Below are 22,232 nucleotides of genomic sequence, written 5' to 3' on the forward strand. Positions count from 1 at the left end.
TGTATGTATAACAACATGGAAGACTCTGTGTAAGAGGAAAAAAGAAGAAGAAGAAAACAAAACTATTCTTATTTTTTTTATAAACAAAGAAAGCATATTCATGAACATTGACAAAAAAAAACTGTCACACTCAACAGCTTTACAAATAAGTATTCACTGTTGCCTGAGAAAGTCCATTAAAGGTGCTCTTCAAATTCTTGCGCTTTACCTCTAGTTACATAGGTTAGCTTTTCTAGTGTAACACACATTACCATCTCTCTGATCCAGGACTGTTTAGAAGACACTTCAGTCTCTCTCCATGATAGGGCAACCATCCTCCTGGCCTGCAAGAGGCCAAAGTTTATGAGAGTCTTACACTTGGAGTTAAAAGAAAAGTTATCTGGATATATCCCTAAAATACAAAGTTTTGCTAAACAGGGTACCTGGATACCTATGATTAGTTTCTGTCTTAGTTACGCATCCATCTTTTGCGCACTGCTTGACCTGGTGCCCATCAATCTTTACTGCCCTCCTTTCCTCTTACATGTCAATGACTACCAAGTGCTTCAGACTCATTCTTGATGCTAATTTGTTCATAGCTGTCATTCTGCTTGTCATTCTCCAGAGACAAATGGGGTTCAACAGGAGCTGAAGGCAATGGAAAGAACACGCAGGCTGCCAGGTAGACTCCAAATCCACATGCACACATGAGGAATAATTTACAGGTATTAAGAGGTCTCAGCTTTGGATTCCTGCCACATGCTTTCTCTTGCCAATGCAGTAAAATTTAACAAGACTTTTTTATGACACACTGAAAGGGATACAATATATGCGTATATATATTAAGTCACCAACTGGGCTTGTTTAGGTTTACCAACAATTTCTAATGAGAGTCCCTGCACAGTGCTTGTGTTTGTATTTGTAAGAAGCCACGTGGCAAACATCTTGAAAATCCCCTCATGGAAAATGAACTTTTCTCCAGGATGGACTCTCTCTCCACCTCTTGTGTTTGCTTGTAGCGTAGCAGCAGGCAGGATGCTCCGAGCTCTAACTCAGCTGGCGGTTGAATGACAGCAGAGCCAGGTTGTTCCTTTTTATCCAACTATCCACCCTTCAACTGTTTCCCAGAAAAACTCATTTATGCCTCAGCCTGACTGAAGCTTTCCAGATCCAAATGGTGATTTTCTTCACAAATATTCTCTCAGGTTTTGCAAATGGACTTCCCAGCATTTCATTAAGGAGTTACAATGTTCTTGTATTGTTCAGCTTTATAATGGTGTTAGCGTATTAATGAGATCGCCCGAGTCTGGCTAATAAAGTAGCTGTTACAAGCAAAGTAAAAGTTTCCTTAAAGTCATTGTCCACATTGCACAACATTACATTCTCGTGCAGCTGTTTTGTAGTGATTGTCACTATGTTTTCCTTGCTTATTTCTCCTTTGCACTCTTAGTTTGTATTACACATCATCAAAAAAGGACTTTTATGAGCACAATGCCTCATTTTGCAGTATTATGTACGAGAAATGGCTTCAGGAATGAGCAGACACAGATTCCTAGCAGGTCACATGAGAACACTCCATTCCCTGGCAATGATGTGGACACTTGGAGCTTTTTTTGTGTGTGTGGAGTTTGGTTTTTGTTTGTTTTCCCCTGGCTCTCTGGACAGCCTTGGATATGGTTGTGTGTATTGGCCGAGGCCCTTGGTTCAACATTAAAGGACATGTTCTCATGTCCTGTTTCTGAAACGAACACTCAGCGTTGTTGACAGTGCTCTCCAGAGGAGGTTGTTTCACAGGTTTGAAGAAAATTGTCAAAAGCGGTGTGGAGTTTTCTCCGGTTCATTTTACCAGCGTTGTAATTTTGGCACCAGTGTACGATTTCTCAGTAAAACAGAAGTCATGCTTATCTTTCGATCTGCAGCTGCCATATTTGTGTCCATCTTGGGGATTCGCAGTGAGATAGAAATCGACACTCGTTTCTATTCTACACCTGCAGGAAGTGGTCACAGTTAAAGTTAAAGTGGAACGTCATGTTTTGCACCAAATTAAGCCGAAAGCAGCACAACAGCTCATAGTGTGAGGCTTTCTGACAGGAAACACTCAAACTATATATATGACTTCTGAAAACAGAGTAAAAGAGAAAAACTAATATAAACTCATTTATTTTCGAGCTGGTCTGAAAAGTACAACGTGATCTCTGTGACATCTCCACTTCAAGAATTTGCCACAGTTTCATGAGATGACGGCAGCAGTATGGGGGAGGGAAACTGCAGTTTAATTAACAAGGGGGAAAAGTACAGAATGCGTTTTTGATTGAGCAAAGCAAATATTTATCTGGATGTTTCACGGCTCACCAGCGAGCATCCAGCGCAGAAGTGGTGAAGTCAGAGGTTTGGACAGCTGGGCCTCGGGGCAGAAGGGAGGATGTGGCGAGATTAGGAAAGCCTGATTAACAGAAAACAGGCTGGAGGAAGAGGAATCTCCCTCCATCTCTTAATTTCCTATCCCACTCCTCTGTCCATGCCTCGATCCCACTCCTGGAGACAGAGACAAGGACGGGCCTCAAACCTCCTTCCTCTTCTTGTTTTTGTTCAGGGGAGGGAAAAAAGGCCAGAGTGCATCGTTCGAGTGTTTTCCTTGGTGCTTACATTTACTGTAACATCAAACAAAATTCACATCACAGAATCACAGAATCCCTTTTGTCTCATCACAAAGTCGTCTTGAACCAGGGACTTTCTCGTAAGACAACATGCACTGTGCGGGTGTCTGGTTTTGTTAAGTTTAGGCTGTAATTCTTCCGCTCTTCATCCCACTGAGAGCCTTTGCTTTCACCATGTACACGCACAGATGTGTGATGATTGGCAGGGTGATGGAGTATTGTCTTTCTTATCTGCATTGGTATTACAGGAAATGCTCTTATGACTTCAGGGAAGAGTTGTTTTGGTTGAACGTCCTGATGTGAATATGGATAAACGTATCAGTCAGAGTTTATTTTGAATATATAAGTGGCCTTTGCTAAAACAGGTTTCCGATAACTTTGCCTTCACCTTGACTCAGAGTTGAACTCTCAAACTTCACCCGCTGCTTCACCCCAGATGTATCGCACATTTTGACGAAAGCTGTCAATGAATTATGTCCTCATTAATCAACAGCCATGTCACCCAGATCACAATGTTCAGTCTTTTCTAGACTGGCTCCACATGGTCTGGAGAGGCAGCCTGATGTAAGGAGTGAGTAATGCTGACTGGACAGCAGTCTCTGCATGGTGCAGCAGTAAGCTACCAGATGTGTGTGTGCCTGCATCACTGATTGTTCCACTCTGACTTCTCTCCCAAACTGGTACTTGCAGGTATTTAACAAGACTTTAAAACCAGGAAGCACAAGTATTTGATCCTGCTTTTTAACTGAGATGAAAGTGCTGACCTCGTCTTAACTAGTCACACGCAGTTGGCTCGTGAATTTAATGAAACCAAGTAAATTAGATTGACAGAGGTGCCAGCTTTAGGCATTTGCATCAAGTTCCCAAAACTGGTCATAGACAGCGTGAGTGTTCTGTAGATCTTCCCAGGGAAATGAGCACAGCAGCCACAGCGTTTCACACCCACTGATGCTGTTAAGTGGGGATGATGAAAATGTCACAGGCTGTTTCAACCACTGCGTCACAACCTTTTTACGTGTGGACCCATAAAAGCTGGCGCTATTAATTTTATTTATGTATTTAGGGTTTTTATATCATTCTCTAGTTTTCCAGTAGTGTTCCTGATGTATTCAAATCTGAAAGTTCAAATTTTGGTGTTTAAAATGCTATTTTTCAAGCCATTCTAAAAACTCCCACATGACATGACCTAGGTTTCTGCACAGTGTCGATGTTAGCCCACGTACTGCTGTGGAGTGTGGAGCATTAGTTTGTTCCAAAGTGACGCAGTCACAAACAAACTAAACGATCGAGTCGCAGTAGACCAGCAACTCCCAGTGTGCTGAGTTTTCTTTCAATGGAGTTGGTGGCTCTGAAGCAATCATAGATATAGTGGCATCCACAGCAGTAGGCTACATTGTTTAGCTCCTGTGCCCCAGTACTGTACTCCTGTCTGCTTCTCCACACTGGGAGCATGCAGACTGCCATCTTACTGTAGGAAATACACTGACTGTGGAGCTATTAATGTGTTTATGCAGTACAAATGCAGTATTATATTGAATCTAAATGTGACTTCACCTGGTTCAAAAAGGCACTATGTTCTACGGCTTGTGTCGGGGGTGGGGTGATCAGCAATGTAACCTATGCCTCTGCTTTCTGATAATGGTTGAGTGGGAGTTTCTATTTGAAAAACACGGAAAAGAATGCAGATGGAATTACCCTTAAATACAAAGCAAATTTTTACTTGTGAGCCCTCTATACACATGTATATGAGGTGTGATTTTCCCTTCTTAGATAGTTTCATTTGAGTATTGTCAGAGGGTTGGAGAGATAAAACTGTCCAGTATTTAACACAAAAACAGACATTAAATAAATGAACATATGTTTGTGTACAGCTTGTGTGGTGGTAACCGCTTGTGTGGGTCCAGACCCCCGTGTTGGAAACCAGTGCTTTAAACTATAAAGAGACCTCTGTTCTTTCAACACAAATGCTTAACATTTCCTCACTGACTGCGCCGAGCTCCAGCTGACATTCTCGGACATATTTATTTTTGCTTTACTGTCTGAGTCAGATGAACCAGCAAAGAGCAGAAAGCTATAGATAATGCCACATGCTGCTCTCTTTATTTAGAGTTTAGGTTTGCACATTGGGGTTAGTGGTTAAAAATGTTCAGGTCAAACTCTTAAAAAACAGAAGAGGAAGTTGCTCAAGCACAAATATGAAAGTGTTTGAGGGGAGGTTGGGGTAAATGCAAATAAGTGCAAATAAGGTCTTGTGCAGTGGTAATAAATGTTTTTGTTTGCATGCCTTTACAAAAATATTGCTGTTATTTATCATCTTATTAAAGAACAGTTGTTAAGGCAGCGTCTCATGTGGTGGCCATGTGAAATTAGTGAGACCGTCACACTGGCAAGAATAGACACAGCTGAACAGAGGAAGTTCAAAAATTATCAACAGTTTGGCTGGAAGTTTGTGACGGAATTTGCATTTAGGAAGTCTCAGAGCTTTTGCCCATTTTAATCAGTGTAGATTATAACTCTGGATTCTGTTCAAAAAATCACAAAAGGTTCCTTAATACAAAAAATTACTGACATACTTCAGTGCAAAATGGCAGATCTCACACACAAAGTGAACAACAGTAGATTGTATAGAAGATGTTGATTTATCCACCATGACGTCACCTTGTTGGCTTGTGGACCACATTCTGAAGCCTCCAGTGTTGCATTTTGGTCGTTGCCATCTTGTTTTTTTTTTTGGAACCAGAAGCAACCATATTTGGATAAGAGGGTGGAGCTGTGAAGTAGCGAGCAGTGGATGGGACTGAGAAACTCAAGGACACTGCCATGACAACAACTTGTCAATCACAAGATAGCCACGCCCTAAAACGTACCTGCTTTATCGTCTATTTTCCTCTATGGGACCATAATTTACTATATGAACATCTTGCTGTATTGAAGAAGACTTGTAGCTAGCAATTGACCATAAACTTGTTAAGAAAATATTAACTGAGGTAATAAATCAAGTCAGCGTAGCGTAATTTGTCCGAGACATCTGTATATTTTTGCAACCAGTGGAGTCGCCCTCTGCTGGCCATTAGAAAGAATGGAGGTTTAAGGCAACAATAGCCTACAACCGTTATGCACAAATGCTGATGTTGGCTTCAGTATTTTTGTCAAACATATGAATGATTGATTTAAACTTAATAACACTGTGCCCATGCTACCTGCCCAGCAAACGGCTAAAAGACAAAATTAGTGACCAGCTGGTGGACACAGTGAAGCATTCGGCAGCTAAAGAGCCAAATATTTCCCATAGGAGTTGGTGGAGACCAAAACAGAGATAGAACAGAGTAAATATTGGACTTATCAGGTTGACACAAACAAATGTTGCTAATGTTGCTCCATATCCACTGGATTAAGACACATTTTCCATACGAACTTAAAGCGGAAACAGGCAACTTATCAACTTTTCCCCCAAGCATTTCCAAATGGTAATATTGTTGGTGCTTCTGTTGCAAAGACAACTGGATCGCTTTCCGTTTCCCTTGGCAACAACTACAGTTTCCATATCTACTTGAGTTGTTCCACTGTCTGCCATTTCTGCTCTGAGGATGATAACTGCAAAAAATTGATTATCTTTGGTAAATGATGGCTAGCGATAACCACCAGGGAAAACAAAAAGCCCCATCCTCTTCCTGTTTTGGTTGTGCAATGGTTGACGCACTTCCTTTGTGCCGTCAATCAAGCCTCCATTTTACTGGGAGGTTGTACCCAGTGGCAGACAGGATTGTATAGAGAAAGCAAGGCTTATAGGGAAGCAATCTAAATGCAGATGGTGTCATTATTCTACTGTATCGCCATGGCATTGTGCAATCAACACTGACTTTATAATGATAAGTTAAAGCTAAAAACATGTCTATTTCCACTATAATAAGGTGAAAACATTTCAAAGTGGCCAACAAAAAAAAAGAACGAATGCATGTTTAAGTCACTTTACCCTAAAATATTTATTAAGAACCATATTTCTATGTGGAGAACACAGGAAGATAGTTTGAAAGCCACTAATAATAATCAATTACATATTAATATTACCCAACAATACCCGTAGCGTTCAAGCCTCTTTCATGCTATCATAATGCCGGTTGTTTGTATTGTAGGCTCATGTGCAGAATACACATCACAGTTCAATTGCACTATCGTCCAGTTCAACTCCATTAAGTTCTGTCTCATTGGCTGAGTCAAAGTGTGAGGGGTCATGCAATTTGCATTATTGTTAAAGAACTCCAAAGTGCTCACATTAGAAGGTATAGAGCACTTTGATGTTTGGGATGCTTGGCATGGATGTCGGTTCACTGCTGACATTAGAAATGGTGTGGATCCGAGAGAAGGATGCCCTCTACTGCCCTCCACTTGAAGGTATTCCAGTCTTTTTGAACCCTGCTGATGTCTCTAGAAGTCATCCTCATAGTCAATGGTTCCAAGGCTGTTTTCAGGGACAACATAAACAGATTTGCTCTTTTTCTTCCTGCTCTCCGCTCTCGTCTGCGCAGGGTCTTTACTCGCAGAAAAGGACAGGTAGGCGGCGATGCTGTTCCTGACTCCGTAGCTCACCATGTTGTCATTGCAGCTGTCTGTGCTGACCAGCTGGTTTCTGTTAAGGGAGGAGATGAGAAAAAATAATTCACAACAGAGCATCTGAGCATTTCAATTTCCTTCTTCACTAAAAAAAAATTATGAAAATTATGTGTATCCCGCCCTGGATTTACATAACTTTCTTCAAATCCATCCATCACAGATCTCGAGTAGTTGAATTATTAATAAGCTAATTTATAAAACTATTAAAAATGTTATAATCCCTTAATTGTTTTAATTTTTCAAGAGAAAATGCAGACATATATGATTCCTGTTTGAGACTTTTTCTGACTTTCTTTCTTATGAATTAAATTAAATATCTTTACAGTTTAGACTGTTGGTTAAACAAAACAAGCAATATGAAGAATTATAATGAACAATCTTCAAGATTTTCCAACATTTTTATAGGATAAACAATTATTTGAAAAAACCCAGATTAATCAATTAAAGTTCAATCACTTTTTGCGTTTTGGACGAACAGTTCAAGAACATGCAGAGACCATCTGACAGAACGTCATGCTGTCAGAGTAAAACTGGTATATATCATCTTCACCAAGCCTCAATCGTACCTGTCTATTTTCCCCCAGTCAAAATTGCGTCGCATGACGACAGGTGGAGCTATAGGAGTTGCGTCCGATGGTGGGGTCACACCCGACAGACAGGGAGAGGTTAACGTACAACATAAGCCATCTGCAAAGTCTGAAAAGGCAAGGATAGGGGAAGTTAAATACTGCTCTTGAGCTTCCAAGCAAACACAAAACAAATGTCATACAATTTGCATTAACCTCTTTCACACTCTACTGCTCAGGCAAACACACACAAAGCACACTTGTGAGGGGGGTTTGGAATCTATATTGGTCCAGAGTAAATTCACGAGTAGAACAATTAAAGCTCACACTTTTTTCACTGTGTACGCACCAGCAGTCATTTTCAAACACACAGAGTGTATTTCATTTCCTGTTTTGCTACAGAAATGTTCTGTCATAGCAGGAAATATGTTGAAGGTTGACCACTGATAAGAAACAGTTCTATATTAAGAACACGATAAATTATTTTCAGCACTTAAAAAGCGTGTGATTTCCTATTTGTGTGTGTGTGGCTCTATGTATCCTGATGCTTGTCTCCTTTTTGTTTGTTTTTAATACTTTGTCTGTCTGTTTAGTTGTTTATCATAGAGTTTGTGCATCCACCCACCACAGTAGTGGTTGATCATATCTTCAAGGCACTGGAAAGTGAGGCGAGGTGAGATGTAGTACCAGCTGTTGTCCAGTCTGAAGATACGATAGTGCTTTATGATCCGGTGCTTCACTGAGAGCGAATACAGACCTGAGGATGTGACACACACAGCAGACACTTAACAACACACTCTTAATCATGACACCAAGCTGCTCTCTTCTATGAAACAAGCACATAGTGGTATCAGGTTGACACGTCAGTTTGCCAGAACCCAAGAGCGTCATATTAATCCACTCATAACTCAAAATGTTAGGGCAATGTAAAAGCAGAAGCAACGTTAATGCTTAGTCATTGTGCATTTTTGCACCATAAGTACAGAAAAAAATCAAATATGACGACACAGAAACGTTTCAGGGGAGAAGTTGTTTACCTCAAACATGTAGTTGAAAAACAGTTTTGGGGAAATAAGCTTACTGGCTTTCTTGCCGAAAGTTAGATAAGAAGATTGATATCACTTGTATGTGATATCTGTGTTAGATATAAATCTATAGCCAGGAAATGGTTGACTTTGCTTATTTTAGCTTGGCATAAAGACTGGAAACAGGGAAACAGATCGTCTCACTCGGTTGAAGATTAAAAAAACAGTTTACAAGCATCTCTGAAGCTCAGTAATTAACGCAGTTGATTGTTTAATCTGCAGAAAAACAAGCGTAAAAACTTTCCTTCACGAGGGGTTTGGTGTCAGATTATTTCGTGACTATTTTTATCTAACACTCTGCACTGTTTATAAAAACTTTTTTTTTTACAATTTTTGAGAATTTTGCCTTTACATACAGAAATCATGGGGTTAGAGCAAATAGTAATGACATGCATCAAAGGTCCCAAGCCAGAAAAATAGTCGATGATGGTGTCGATGTTGGGGCAGAGGGTGGATGTTACGCTTCTGGAACGGGTTGGGATGGTGTTAACAGAAGTAACTGCTGTATCAACACGTTCTCACTCCAAGCTCGTCACATATTGACGTGTTGGTCATGGACTTTCCATGTCCACATACGATGTGCAAGGTACCCTGAGTGAGTTGGTTGTTGACCTTCTGGGACACTATGTCTCTTCTTTCAAGATACACTTCAGTTTTCACAGGAAATTTAACGTTTGCGTACAGTCTCTTTCAAAATGAACGCACTATGTCGGTACAACACCGCAAACATGTTTTTTTTTCCTTCAACAGCAAACATGTGGTTGGGTTTAGGAAAAAAGAACAAGGTTTGACTTTAGAATCTTACTGGACATGAACACCTTTCTTTTGGGTGAAAGTCCGTGTTTGTTGGACCCTTCCACCACCCGTCCCGGCCCGAAACATCATTGAATACCATTTTCTTGAAAGTTTTGGACTCTTGTCTTTCTTCTCTCTTGAACTACATCCCTCCTGTTCTTGATTTGGATCTGACTAGATCTCATCTTGGTGTGGCGTCTGCTCGTGTCCTAACATCATGCTGATCTCATCAAGCATTTTAATTTCCTATTCAGAGACTCGACACTAATCTTTTACAGAAAGCCAAAGTCAAACCAAACTCACAAAGCGGATTGTGCCTCACAAATGTACTCACCTCTCTCCCTGGTGCTCTCCCGTACCAGGAAGGAGCCGACTCTGTTCACAGGTAGACTGAGCAGCTCCTCGGCCTTCTGCCTCTCCACCCCCTCAAAGAGCCAACTAACCGAACAAAAAAATAAGCTGTGAGTTAAAGATCACATGCTGCATTTTAAACCTTAGCAGTAAAAAACCCATTGCTTAAGACACAATCTCAAAATCGACACATTCAACACGTGCCTATATCTTGTTTTACTAACATCTCCCACGACCTCATTACTACAGAGAGAGATCATAGATAGTGTAGTGGAACAACTTGTTTCATATTCTTTGCTGTTATTGATCTGAAGCAAGTTCAAACAGCCGATAGTAGAGGATAACGTTAGTATAGCTCTGCTTCTGCTTACCCATGGTAAACTTTTGCCACATGGCTGCTGGGTATGTAGTTCTCCTTTTGTGTTTGAACAGAGCGCACTCTCCACCAGTAAGCCTCCCTGAGAAACATAAAGAAGCAAAGAGGAATCAACCACTGACTTTTGTGTGTGGACACTTCTCTATACTGGAAACTTAGAGCATGAAGTTAGAAATGAGGTTTTGTTTTTATTTTTGGTTAGACTATTTCCTCTTAGTTATTTGTGATCTTCCAACTGCCAAAAGTTTTTAATCAAGAATGAAAAAAAACAAGATCGTACTGAGCAATGAGTCTGAGCTTCTCCCCCATCCTGTAGATGGGCTCACTGATTTCAGGCGACGGGTAGTCCTGAAGCACTACCACCATGTCGTCCTCTGAACCTGCCAAGAACAATAATTACAGTCTTAACAAACACAGTCAAATGCTGATACACAGACATCATTAGTTTGGCAAATTCAGAGATGTCTAAGACCAAAGCTTGGATATTATTGCCAGTTCATTTAAATCGTAGTTTTAGATTATTTTACACCATCGAAATGTAGCTGTGCACATGCAGAAAGTTTTACTGACAGCAGTTGAGAAAGTTTTTACTTTTAATTTTGCAAGCACTTTAATTATAAAACAAAGTATGCTATTAATAAAAAACTTACCTTTTAAAGAGCTGTCATGGTTGTCTTTGTTGACCTTGTCTGTGGCACTCACGCCTCGCATCACATTCCCCATCCTTCAGATAGACCAGACTCCAGTCTGAAGTCAGGGCAGAGAGACGGATATGCTCTGAATGTACTCAACAATTTTCCACTCATGTACCAATCTGTTTTTTTTTTTTATACCACTAAACTTCTCTCTGCTACTGCGCCACAGAGTTTTTAACTTCCTATAAGCTGACCATTGACCTATCTCAACGGACAGAATGGGGAAGCTGAGGCTAGATGCTATCGGACTTAATTTTCCACTGCAGCACCTAGCCCTGTGTGCTCACAACTAGCAGTGACTACTGAAATAAAATTCATATATTGCGACATTAGACTCCCATGTTGCAGTCTCTATGAAACAATTCACATTTTGATGCATTTCAACAGATCCTGTCGATGTGACGATACTCTGAAGTTACGGCACACTGTGTTCAGCTGGCTGGTATGGGGTAATAACAGTCCCGTCAATACAGAAACCAGAAGCAGAAGCAGTTGATTTGATAAAATATAGACACCTACCTGTGGGACCTGTAGCTGGCCTGCTTTGACGGCATCAAGTGTGGTGACAGTGTCGACTGCCCAAACAGGGCATGATGGCAGCAGCGGAGTCCAGTACTAGAGAAGTACCATGTTGATAAGAATTCACTGCAATGACCTGTCGCTGAGTGTGGTGACAGTGTTGCATCTGACTGCAAACTCACTTCCTGTAATGAAATGAGGAAGAGGGCCAGCAAAAGTGTCGTTGAGACACACAGATCATGAAAGAGGGGAGTGAATAACAACCGTCTAAATATAGTTATTTGAGTTAACTGAAAGCACTAATGTAGACTAACGCTTTTTATTAATCTACTGAATTATGTGTCAAAGTGTTTGGGGATGTTCCAATAGACAATAATCTACTTTAATGACTGTTTATTTACTGTCCAGTAAGCTGTTATTTACTGCCACTCTCTGTTGTTACGTAAAGCATAGAAAGATTGAGCTGAAATGATTGATAAGTATGCATTGATGAGCATTACCTTGTTCCAGCTACTCCATTGTGAAGATTTTCTTTATTTTATGGGACAGTAAATTGAATGTGTTTGAGTTTAGATTGTTGGTCTGATAGAAAACAATATCTGAAGATGACACATTGGGTATTTTGTGACATTTTATAGACAATTAAATAAAAGTTCAAAATCTTGGTAGATACACTTACTGGCTCTCTTGATCCAGTCGCCAGAATAAATGATGGTATTGCATGTTAATGCAAACCATGAATATGTAATATTTGTACGTAATAGATATGTTGAAACTTAACATTTCAACAGTGCTGTAGTTAACCTATTGTTATGCCTCAGCACAAAAAAAACTTTAGTTATTGTTTGGGAAAAAGATCATGTTGTCAGTGTTTCGGCTTGCCCTGTTTTGGAGCCACAACTGTGGTTGGAAACATCTCGCTAAAATCAAGTGTCTTTTTGTGTTTGTTGGTCTTGAACAGTCTGCAGCTTGGCAGCTATCTCACCCAGGCGTCACGCCATCCATCATCCACTCCACCTCCCACTGACAATGTCAGCTCATATATATATGTAATCAGAAGTCACTTAAGAAATGCTGATATGACATGTATTCGTACACATTTAATGTATATGTAATTTGCAGAAATGTACAATGCCGGCATTTTCTTCTGGTGATTTGGCCGGAAGATCGACACCATTTACGTTTGTACATTTAATACGAAACTACAGCCAGCAGAGAGTTAGCTTAGCTTAGCACAAAAACTCTCGATAGTCCACTCAGCAGGTGTAAAAACTATATTCCTTTGGTTGTAGGGGATGACGCACTTGAGTAATTCTTGGCTGGCAACTAGTTGAGACTTCAGGAAATTACTGGTTCCTGATAGATAGTAGCTCCCTGGGACTTACTACTTGAAGTTAATGTTTTCCCTTGTCTGTAAATTTTGTGTTAAGATAAGCTAACTGGCCTCTGGCTGTAGTTTCATATTCACCGTACATAAATGAAAGTGTTATTAGTCCTCATCAGTGTTTTTCCCAAAATGCCAAACCATTCCTGTAATCAGTTAATTAAAGAAAAGGCAGATTAATCTGAAAGAAAAATAATAATTATTTTCAAACCTACGGTGAATTAAATTGTATAAGCACTTTCTTTTTTACCATATTGTCACTGCACATGATTTGAGATATGATAGAAACCTGTTTGAATTGAATTTGGCTGTGCTTAAGCATTTAAATAATTTGTAGAATCACAGGACACAAATAAGGACAAGTGAAATATATAAATAATTCTGCTTATTGGAACTGTTGCAACATGTTTTACATATACTGTAAAGGTATTTTTAGTCCGTTGATGAGCTTTTTTTTTTTTTTGTCCCAGAGGAAGGCAGCATTTGTCAGCGTTCATGCTTGGTGGGACACTCAGAGATTTTGTGTGACATCTGCCACTGTGCTGATCTGTATAGAAATGTGTCATGGGTAAAGGTTAGGGAGATTATCGTAGTTATATTTGCACTTAAGCAGAAAAAGAAATGAATTGACTAAAAGATAAAAGCAGCTAATTTCCAGTTAAGTGTTAGTGACAGCTACAGATAAATTTTAACAGTTGTACATAGCTCTGTGGGTGATAGAGACAGAAATTGGAAGTGTATTGGTGTTATCTTTAGCTATTGTGTTTATCTGTTGTCTAAAAGTATCCCAGAATAACCCATGATGTTTCAATTTAGGGAACCAAAAACCATTCAGTTTCACATATGTGATCTGCTGAGACAGTGCATCCCAGTCTGTGTGAGGTTTATATCTTCATGTGTCCATGTTCTGAAACAAGAAGTGAAAAAAATATACGGTATGTGCATGAAATATTGTGCCAGTAATTCACAAAATGTTCTGTGGTGATTTGCTACACGTGTCATGATAAAAACTGTCTTAAGTTCTATATAGACTTTTCTTTCCCCCTTCACTCATGATGAGTGTCAAACCCTTTCATTCCCCGTCTCATGCGGCGCCTTCTTGCTTTGTGATTCACTATCTCCCATTCATTTCTGTTTTTGCAATTTATGTCACATCTCAGCTTCCCAAATGCGTTGTTTTCTTTATTTGAATCACAGTTTCACTTCACTGACTTCTAATTTTAATCCTTATAAAAGGATAGATTGAGTATATGTGAAGCCACATAGTCCTGGTTACATAAGAATATTCCTCAGTGCCACACTTTACTGCTCTCAGGACAACTTCTCTCATGTATTTTCCATATTAAAACCTGGATCAGTCTGCTCCAGACCATTAGGCCTTTCGCTCCTGCCACCTTTCCTCTCTGACTGCAGGACAGTGACGCAATAATATGCAATAAGAGCGGACACAGAGCAAGAGATTAGCCTCTTTATTAGCGTGAACTTGTAAAGCCCTTAAGGGATTTTTAAAAGTAAATAAATAGGGGTATCATATAAACCTTTTTCATATCTGCGTCACTCTGGAGTCTTGGCAGATATTTGGTGTATGCAGAAAACACTGAGCTGTCAGTTCCTTTTGTTGGCTTCCTGCTGTGTGTGTAAGTGTGTGAGAGTGTGTGCAGAGTTCTGAGATAAATATTCCTCAGAGGAAGGACACAGGAATCATAGGTCTTATCGTGTCTAAACTGAACCGCAACTAAACTGCATGTTAGGCTGTACCGAAGACTTTTTCGGCTGGTTGTAGAAAAAAAAGGCAGCTGCTGTAGCTCGGTGGGTGGTGACTGTATGGTGTCAGATGCCAGGACTTTAACTGTTGTGGCTGCAAGAGAGGAAGGAAGTCTTCATCAGCTTTAGGTGAAAATAAATTTGTGGTCAACGTGTAGCTTGTGTGGTGTGAAGAGCTTGCAACATTTCCTGTGGCCAGTTTTGTTCATTTTTGGAAAGTTTCAAAGTAGATTTTTACTTGTATTATTGGCAGAAGTGTTACTGGCAGTTGTCTCCATCTTTTTTGCTTCTCTCAACAACTTTGTGCCACAGCAGATCAGCTTTTTGTGGGCTGTTTATTAAAGGGCCACAGTTTAAAACAAAGGAACAAATGAAAGCAAAGCATGTTGTCTCACTTGACTCCTCTTGTATCTTATTGGTTTAATCTTTACAGAAAATGTTTTTTTGTATCGCCAGTGCACCATATCACAAAGTGAAGACTAAGGGCCCTATTTAGATGGTCTAAAGCGGACGGCGGAGGGCGCATAATCCATGTCGCAAGTGTCATCGCTATTTAGATGCAGACGCAGTTGTCATTTTCACACCCTGCGCCCTCATTGTCTAACTAGCAAATGAACTTGCGTTTCTCTTTGTGTGTTGGTCTAAAAATGAGGAGTGGTCAGGCGCAGTCATGGCGTGTTGCTAGTTAGATGACGTAAAAAGCAAATGCGCCAGTGACCAACAAAAACTTGGTCTAAAGTCAACGGCGCAGTATTTCATTGTTAAACAAGTTAGTAATATGCGTCTCTAGGTGGGTGCACAACGCGCGTGCACTCTGCTCAGACACACATGGAGCAGCCACACATATGCAAAAGATAACAAATAAAAATATGATGACTGTGAAAGGTTATTATTGTGCACATTAAAATATTTATCAGAAACACGTCTTAATGGTCAGTCATTAATCAGAATGATCTAATCGCAGTAATAATGATCATCATAATCCAGGAAGTCCAAGCTCACAGTGTCCGAATATACGGAACTGCTAGCAGACCTCCACGGGCTGATGCATAGCCTGTAAAATGAACTTGTCTTTCCCAATTGAATTGTGATCATTTTGGCATGTAAATCACAAAATCAAAGATGTGAAAACGTTTGATAAACTTTATTTTGACATAAACACAACAATAACCAGCTTCTGTGAACTAAAAACGTAAACTTATAGCCCTACAAGTACAAATGTATATGTAAAAAAAAAAAAAAAGCTTTTAGAACATAAAACTGAAGATCATCTTGTCAGGAGGAGGAGGAGGAGGAGGAAACCAGACGGGCCCGGGTGCAGCCATGGGACCAGCCCTTTCTGGACCTTCGGGCGGGGGGTTCAGGATGCTGGAGAGGGAGCTGGGCTCTCTAACCTCCCGGGTTAAAATAAAATAAACTGAGTAATTTACAAATTGTTGACAGCGTTTCTCTCGTGCGCATGCGTGCTCTCTTTCTCTCTCGCAGTCTCACTCTGTTTCTTTTCTTTTGGCTTTTCTAAGATGACCGATGCTGAATATATACTCCCTATCTGATGCTGTGGCTGTTTGTGGCTGGCTGAGTGGGATGTGAACTTATTAGTTTGCAGCTGTGTTAATCAAATCAGGTTGGGTTTCCATTACGCGTGCCAAACGTGCCAAACGGTGCCAATCCCCTTTGATCTGACATCAGATGTGACGGGACAGTCGATATAGAGATACATTTATCGTCTCCTCAGCTGTAAAACGCTCACTCTTTCCAGTTGGTAGGTCCGCCATCTAACTAGCTCTCCACCATGCGCTCCAATCGCACCTCTTTTAAAGGGAATGAGAGGTGACACTCTGATTGGCTTATTGGATGATACGCCCAAAACAGACCCATGACTAATTCACAGAGTAAGTCCAACCCTTTTAGACTCTCCGCCATGGCGCACAGTCTGAAAAGGCACTGTCTAACTAGCAAGTGACTGGGACACGCCCATGCGCCGCACGCCTGGCGCTTTGCGTTTTAGACCATCTAAATAGGGCCCTAAATCTCCAGGCTGTTGCACCTTCTCGATACCCCCCTTGATATCATTTGAGGTGTTGTGGGCCTATCAGCAGAACACAGAAGAAGGAGGGCACCCACTTGATCAACCCAAAAGATGTTGTTGCTCGCTTGATAGGAAGCTGTAGCTCATGAGATAGAGCCAATTCCTCCAGTCCACTTGTCAAGATCCTTTAGCAGGGCCAAAATTAGATCCTGATGCCTTTTGTGTGGCAGCCTCAGCCGTTTGTGTGTGTGAATGGGTGAATGTGGTGTACAGTGTGAGGCCATTTGAGTGGTCGAGGTAATGGAGGGGCACTACATAAATGCAAGTCCATCCATTTAGCAGTAGACCACCCTGCTGAGCGTGGGCAGCACGCCTTTTTATGCTGCGTTTACATGGAAACAGGCAGACGGTAGATCGCATTCTACTGGATGTGAGGACAGTAAAATATTTTACATTACTAGAATGAATATAACAGAATAAAAAAACAGACAAAAAACCAATACGACATCACATTGCAACATATCATGCATGTTTTGTTTACTGTCCTACGGTCAGGCTGTTTATTTGCTTTTACCATGCGTTCCAGAGGCTGTTTTCTGTCTGCTGACACCGTCTGCCTGAGTCCATGCAACCACAGCACAAGATGTGCAATTTAAGGCATACCAACAACTACTCCAATAGCACAGATATATATTGGAGAAGAGCAGAAACGACAATATTTCCCACTGAAACGCAGTGGAGTAGAAGTATTAAGTAGCATAAAGTTGATGTACTCAAGTAAAGCACGAGTAATCTTGGACTAAAATTGTATTTATAGGTATGTGCAGCTCTTAAATAAATGTATTCAGTTACATTTAACTGTTAAATGGTAAAACAACAAGGGTTCAAAGGGACAAAATGGAGTAAGGCAAATATATTATACATGCAAATAACAGTAAAGAAAACTATTTGATATAATAGGTTTTGCAGTATTTAGGCATACAAGGCTTTTACTTGAGTCTGGAACATTTTTCCTCCTTGACTACACGGCTTTTTTATTTTTTGTTTTTCTCCTCAGTCCCTGGCTCATGTCGCTGACAGTGCCAAGGCCATGTGTGTCTTTGAATGAGTCACATGCAGACATAACACAGGTGAAACTCAGCCAGCGAGCCCGTCCACACTGACCTACAGCTCAATGGACTCTTTGTTGCGTCGGGATCAGGAACGTATTCCCAGATTAGTTGAGGTAATTGATCAAGACTCATTCCCATTTAAATTGCCTCTATTAATAATGTTTGTTTGAAATTGGTTGAGACAGGTGTTTATTTAGGCAGATCACCTGGATAATCTCTTATAGGCTACTGCAGTTAAGAAACAGGAAGGAATTAAATCATAAGTGGATATTAAGCTGCCACACCATAACCATTACAGCTGAAACCATTCATTCTCTTTTTTATAAAGCAAGGTCTTTTTAAGTGAATACAAAAATACACTTGTAGCAAATGTTTTTATTCATAAAATGCTCATAAAAGCAGTGCAGCAGGTGTCAGCAGATGTTACCCTGACAGTAAAGCTGATATTTAGCTGTCAGAGACTTCCCACACATGGATAGTTGTGAAAGACTTCCGCATGATTGATGTTTATAACACGTGTTGGAGGAAGTTAAAGCTCCAACTTTGACGATGGTCAGTGATTTGTAAGCACTTTTTTCTGGGCAACGCACTCCTTCTCTGCCTCTCGTAAAGACAGATGCTCTCTGCCTGTGGCCGACGTTGGCTGCGGTTGCCAGTGGCTGCTGTGTAAGAGGCTGGATGTGTTTGAACATTTCAAGGAGAAGTGACTTCCACGCCCTCTGTCTAAAATTACAAAATTACTGACTGTGAGGAATTCCCCGCATAATTTATTTTTTCTAGAAGTCTAAATCAAGACGTGTTCATATGCCTTTAAGGCTCTTTGGCGGGGAGTGCGAGCAAGAGGTGAGTGTTGTTATAATGAATCTTTCCACAGTTCCTCTATTCCTAAAAACAATATACATTCCACATGCACAGACACCGGTAGTTAGTCCTCATGCGGTTGCTGTGTTCTCTCACTGTAATGAGTGGTATCTAAATACAGAAGCTGACCCCACTGGACTCCAAACCACATTCACAGACACGGGGCGTGTGCTGGCTATACGTGCATGTGTATATATCTGCAGCTTTTTAAGCCACAGACTTTGAGCCAAAATTGCTTACATATAGGAGCCAAAATACTCCCCCACTTAGCCTGTAATCATTAATGTAATGTGGTCACTGCATGTGGGTCATTCAGGCATCTGGAGCATCTTATCCACCAAAATCATCTGCACAAGTAATCAGTCCTCCCTGCTTCTCACATCCATTAATGCATTCCTCCCAGCTCTCACAGATATTCCTGGGGAGTAATCCTCAGACGAATTTCAGTTATTTCTTTTTGCTTATTTAGTGATTTAAAATAACTGTAATAACACAGCACCTTATCCCCGAGGACACTGCCGCAGAATCATTTTGGTGATTTTAATGGTAAGTGGATGCAACTGCATTAAGAAATCTGAGTCTGTACTTGCAAACCACTGCATCATTATAGCAGAGTTGGTGACAGGAGTGAGCACAGGGCTGCAGTGTGTCTTTTCTGACAGGGAAGCAAAAGCAAAGCTCCTCAGTGAATCAATAACAACAACTTTTAGACCCGAAAACCTTTCCAGACTTGAAACATTCATTCCAGTCTGCTGCAATAATGAGACCTGACTTAATGACTTTTTTTTCAGCTGTGTAAAGGAAAATATTACTCAGAAGAATTACATCACTGACATTACTGTGAACCGCGACTGCCATTAAAAGAATCCAGCACTGGGCCATGTGATGGCACTTAGTGAAGTGGAGGTACTTAGGAGAACTGTGGCTGGACCCCTTGGCAAAATAACTAACATGTGATGCCACTATTCCTTCTCATTCATAAACTGGTCTGAAACCATACAAACCCATTTGTTACTATTTATGGTCAGACTTTTTTCAACAATAGCAATTTAATGTATTGGCAGTCTGTAATTACCTCACTTTATAGTAGTTTTCATTGTCTGTGGCGGAGTCCGCCATTCCTACACTGGATATAAATTGCCTTTACATGCATAAGGAATTCACAGGAAGCGGTTTTTACTTTTTCACTCTCCAACAGCCATGTTAGAGCTGTATTCACACTGCTCATACAAACCCAACATTTTCTACAAGCATTCATCTGGCAAAACACACTGCGGCTATTATTGTTAAGCATTCACAGGAAGTGTATCTGCGATCACGGTTAGTGCCAAAGCTAGAAACACTAATAACACTATTAAAACAACACAAGTTTGTTTGGCCTCGCTGTAAACAGATACACCAGCTGCTTTTCCGTTGTATACTGTATCTGACACAGCAGTTGCTCAGGGAGTGTTTGCTGTAGTGTTAAACTGCACTTTGTGTGAACACAGTAGCTATGGCTGTCGCCAGATCAACCAGGGCTGAGATTATTACCACTATTTCAACTTTAGGGACAGACTGCAAACACAATCATCAGTGTAAATGGAAGATAAACATGCAATTACAATGTGCATGTCCTTAAAAAGGCTTACATTGGTACTCCAGTGATTTAGCAATGTGTCTCTACAAGTTGGGGGACTTGCAGGAAAAAGAAGTAGTCAAAACCAGAGCAGAGGCCAAAATATCCTGACTTTCAGCCTTTATGCGCCCAAGCATAATCAAAGCAGATCCTACATTTCCCATAATGCAACCCAATAGCATATTTTGTTAGACCCTCTGTGCTTGATGACTTTGTCAGGGTTATTTTCTCAGAGGAAAGCTCCATCCAGAGCCACAGGAGACATTATACAACTGTTTTCACTGGCTGAAGCCCCACGGCGAGTAAACTCACTTTGATGTGTAAAATCTGTGGAGAGCGCCTTTAATGCTCAAAGTCAGTAAGGTTACCTGAGGTCATTCTGGGACAATTTCACATCGTGCATCCATTAGTGGAGGTGCAGTTTCGCACTAATTGTGTCATTAAACCAGCAAGTCTCCCTGCAGTGAAATCCCCCAAGGTGTGCTCAGCAGAGAGAAAGTCTTCCTAATGTCAGGGCATCATTCAAGCTTTGTTATCAGTGATTTCATGCGGGCCACCTGTGTATTCAGGCAGCACCGCCCTCCACCTCCGCACGCTGACACGCACACACATCAAGGATAATGCCAGCCTTCACATCCAGGGCAGGGTAACTATCGGTTATCCTGCCAGCCAGCCCTGCAGAGCCCATAATGAGAGTCTGCATCAGTGCACTCAGTCGCTCTCTTCAACATCCAGATGGGAGTTTAGCGTTTATCGCTGCGTCATCATCTATTACCTAGTCATTATATGCCAGTGAGCTATTTTAATGTTGCATGTTTTCACTGTGCACCTGTGAAAGTACATGCACCCTCCCTATAAGCATACAGGCACACTGCTGTTTTTAAGACATGCAAATCCCAAAAAAAGCCTCGGAGCCAAATCTGATAAAGACTTTAATGCTGTTGTCAGCTGTGTTGTGTAAGCATATGTTTGCTCAATGGAAACATGCAATGAGTGATGTATAACTGTGTGGAATGTAGTAACTCACAGTCCTGAGCTGATCATGTCACGTTAGCTGATTATATTTTCACTTAGTTTACTTAAATATAAGTTTTTACATCCGACAATATTTGCCTGATTCACCTCAGTAAAAGTAAAGATGTGAAACAAACACACTGAACTAATTCACTGACTTACTGATGTACCTTTCAGGAAAAGTAGGTCCAAGCTACTGTTACATAATGAAGGAAACACTGTAAAATCATTTTTCCACTGGCTGGTGTTCGAACTCATTCAGCTCGTTCCTGCTGGCTCTCCAGGCGAATCATTTGCTTTAGTACTTTCCTGAGAAACAATCCACAACGGAACTGTGAAAATTTGATTGCTAACAATTTACGGTCCATTTACGTTGTACCCATGGTTTTCTGAGCTTGCTGGCTTAGTAGGATATATAGATCCTGTCATAGATGCAGGAAGTCCGTGGGGGAAACCTCAATGTCACACATATTAGTATGTTTGATGTGAGACAGAACAAATTGAAAAGCAGACTGTGAACCCGGGCATACAGCTGGTAAGAATTAAAGATCTTATTTGAATTGTGGGCATAACTTAAGAACGGTTGGTGTGCACTGCTGTGATCTCGACTGTTTTGTGTAAGGTGGTCATAACCTCCTGAGACTTTTGTTTTGTATGCTTTTTTAATTTCTTCTAGCTATTTGGGATCAGTAGGACCCGAAAAGTATAAAAGACTAAACATTGTCAACGATAACTAAGTCCCAATGTCCTCAAACGAGACAACAATAAAGTCCCAATGTCTTAATTGAGTACTTCCTAATCAACAGTGTCTTAGCT

General features: G+C 40.7%; 1 protein-coding gene across 1 annotated transcript; it reads right to left on the minus strand.

The window, feature by feature from the left end:
* Nucleotides 1-6,600: 6,600 nt before the first annotated feature.
* On the minus strand, nucleotides 6,601-11,807 carry sla1a (Src like adaptor 1a). The gene is made up of 8 exons (XM_049603141.1): nucleotides 11,635-11,807; nucleotides 11,071-11,167; nucleotides 10,701-10,800; nucleotides 10,416-10,502; nucleotides 10,028-10,131; nucleotides 8,439-8,570; nucleotides 7,814-7,943; nucleotides 6,601-7,263 (listed from the first exon to the last, which is right to left on the minus strand). Exons 2-8 carry the CDS (start codon nucleotides 11,141-11,143, stop codon nucleotides 7,062-7,064), a joined length of 828 nt encoding a protein of 275 aa, XP_049459098.1. The 5' UTR covers nucleotides 11,144-11,167; nucleotides 11,635-11,807; the 3' UTR covers nucleotides 6,601-7,061.
* Nucleotides 11,808-22,232: the final 10,425 nt, after the last annotated feature.

This window comes from Epinephelus fuscoguttatus, linkage group LG17, assembly GCF_011397635.1.
Source record: "Epinephelus fuscoguttatus linkage group LG17, E.fuscoguttatus.final_Chr_v1".
NCBI lineage: Eukaryota > Metazoa > Chordata > Actinopteri > Perciformes > Serranidae > Epinephelus > Epinephelus fuscoguttatus.

Coding starts and splice junctions, on each gene's coding strand:
- sla1a (XM_049603141.1), bottom strand. CDS start 11,143: ATGGGGAATGTGATGCGAGGCGTGAGTGCCACAGACAAGGTCAACAAA. Junction 8,571..10,027: donor GGAGAGCACCAGGGAGAGAG/GTGAGTACATTT, acceptor TCACATCCTCAG/GTCTGTATTCGCTCTCAGTG. Junction 7,264..7,813: donor GACTGGGGGAAAATAGACAG/GTACGATTGAGG, acceptor CTCCCTTAACAG/AAACCAGCTGGTCAGCACAG.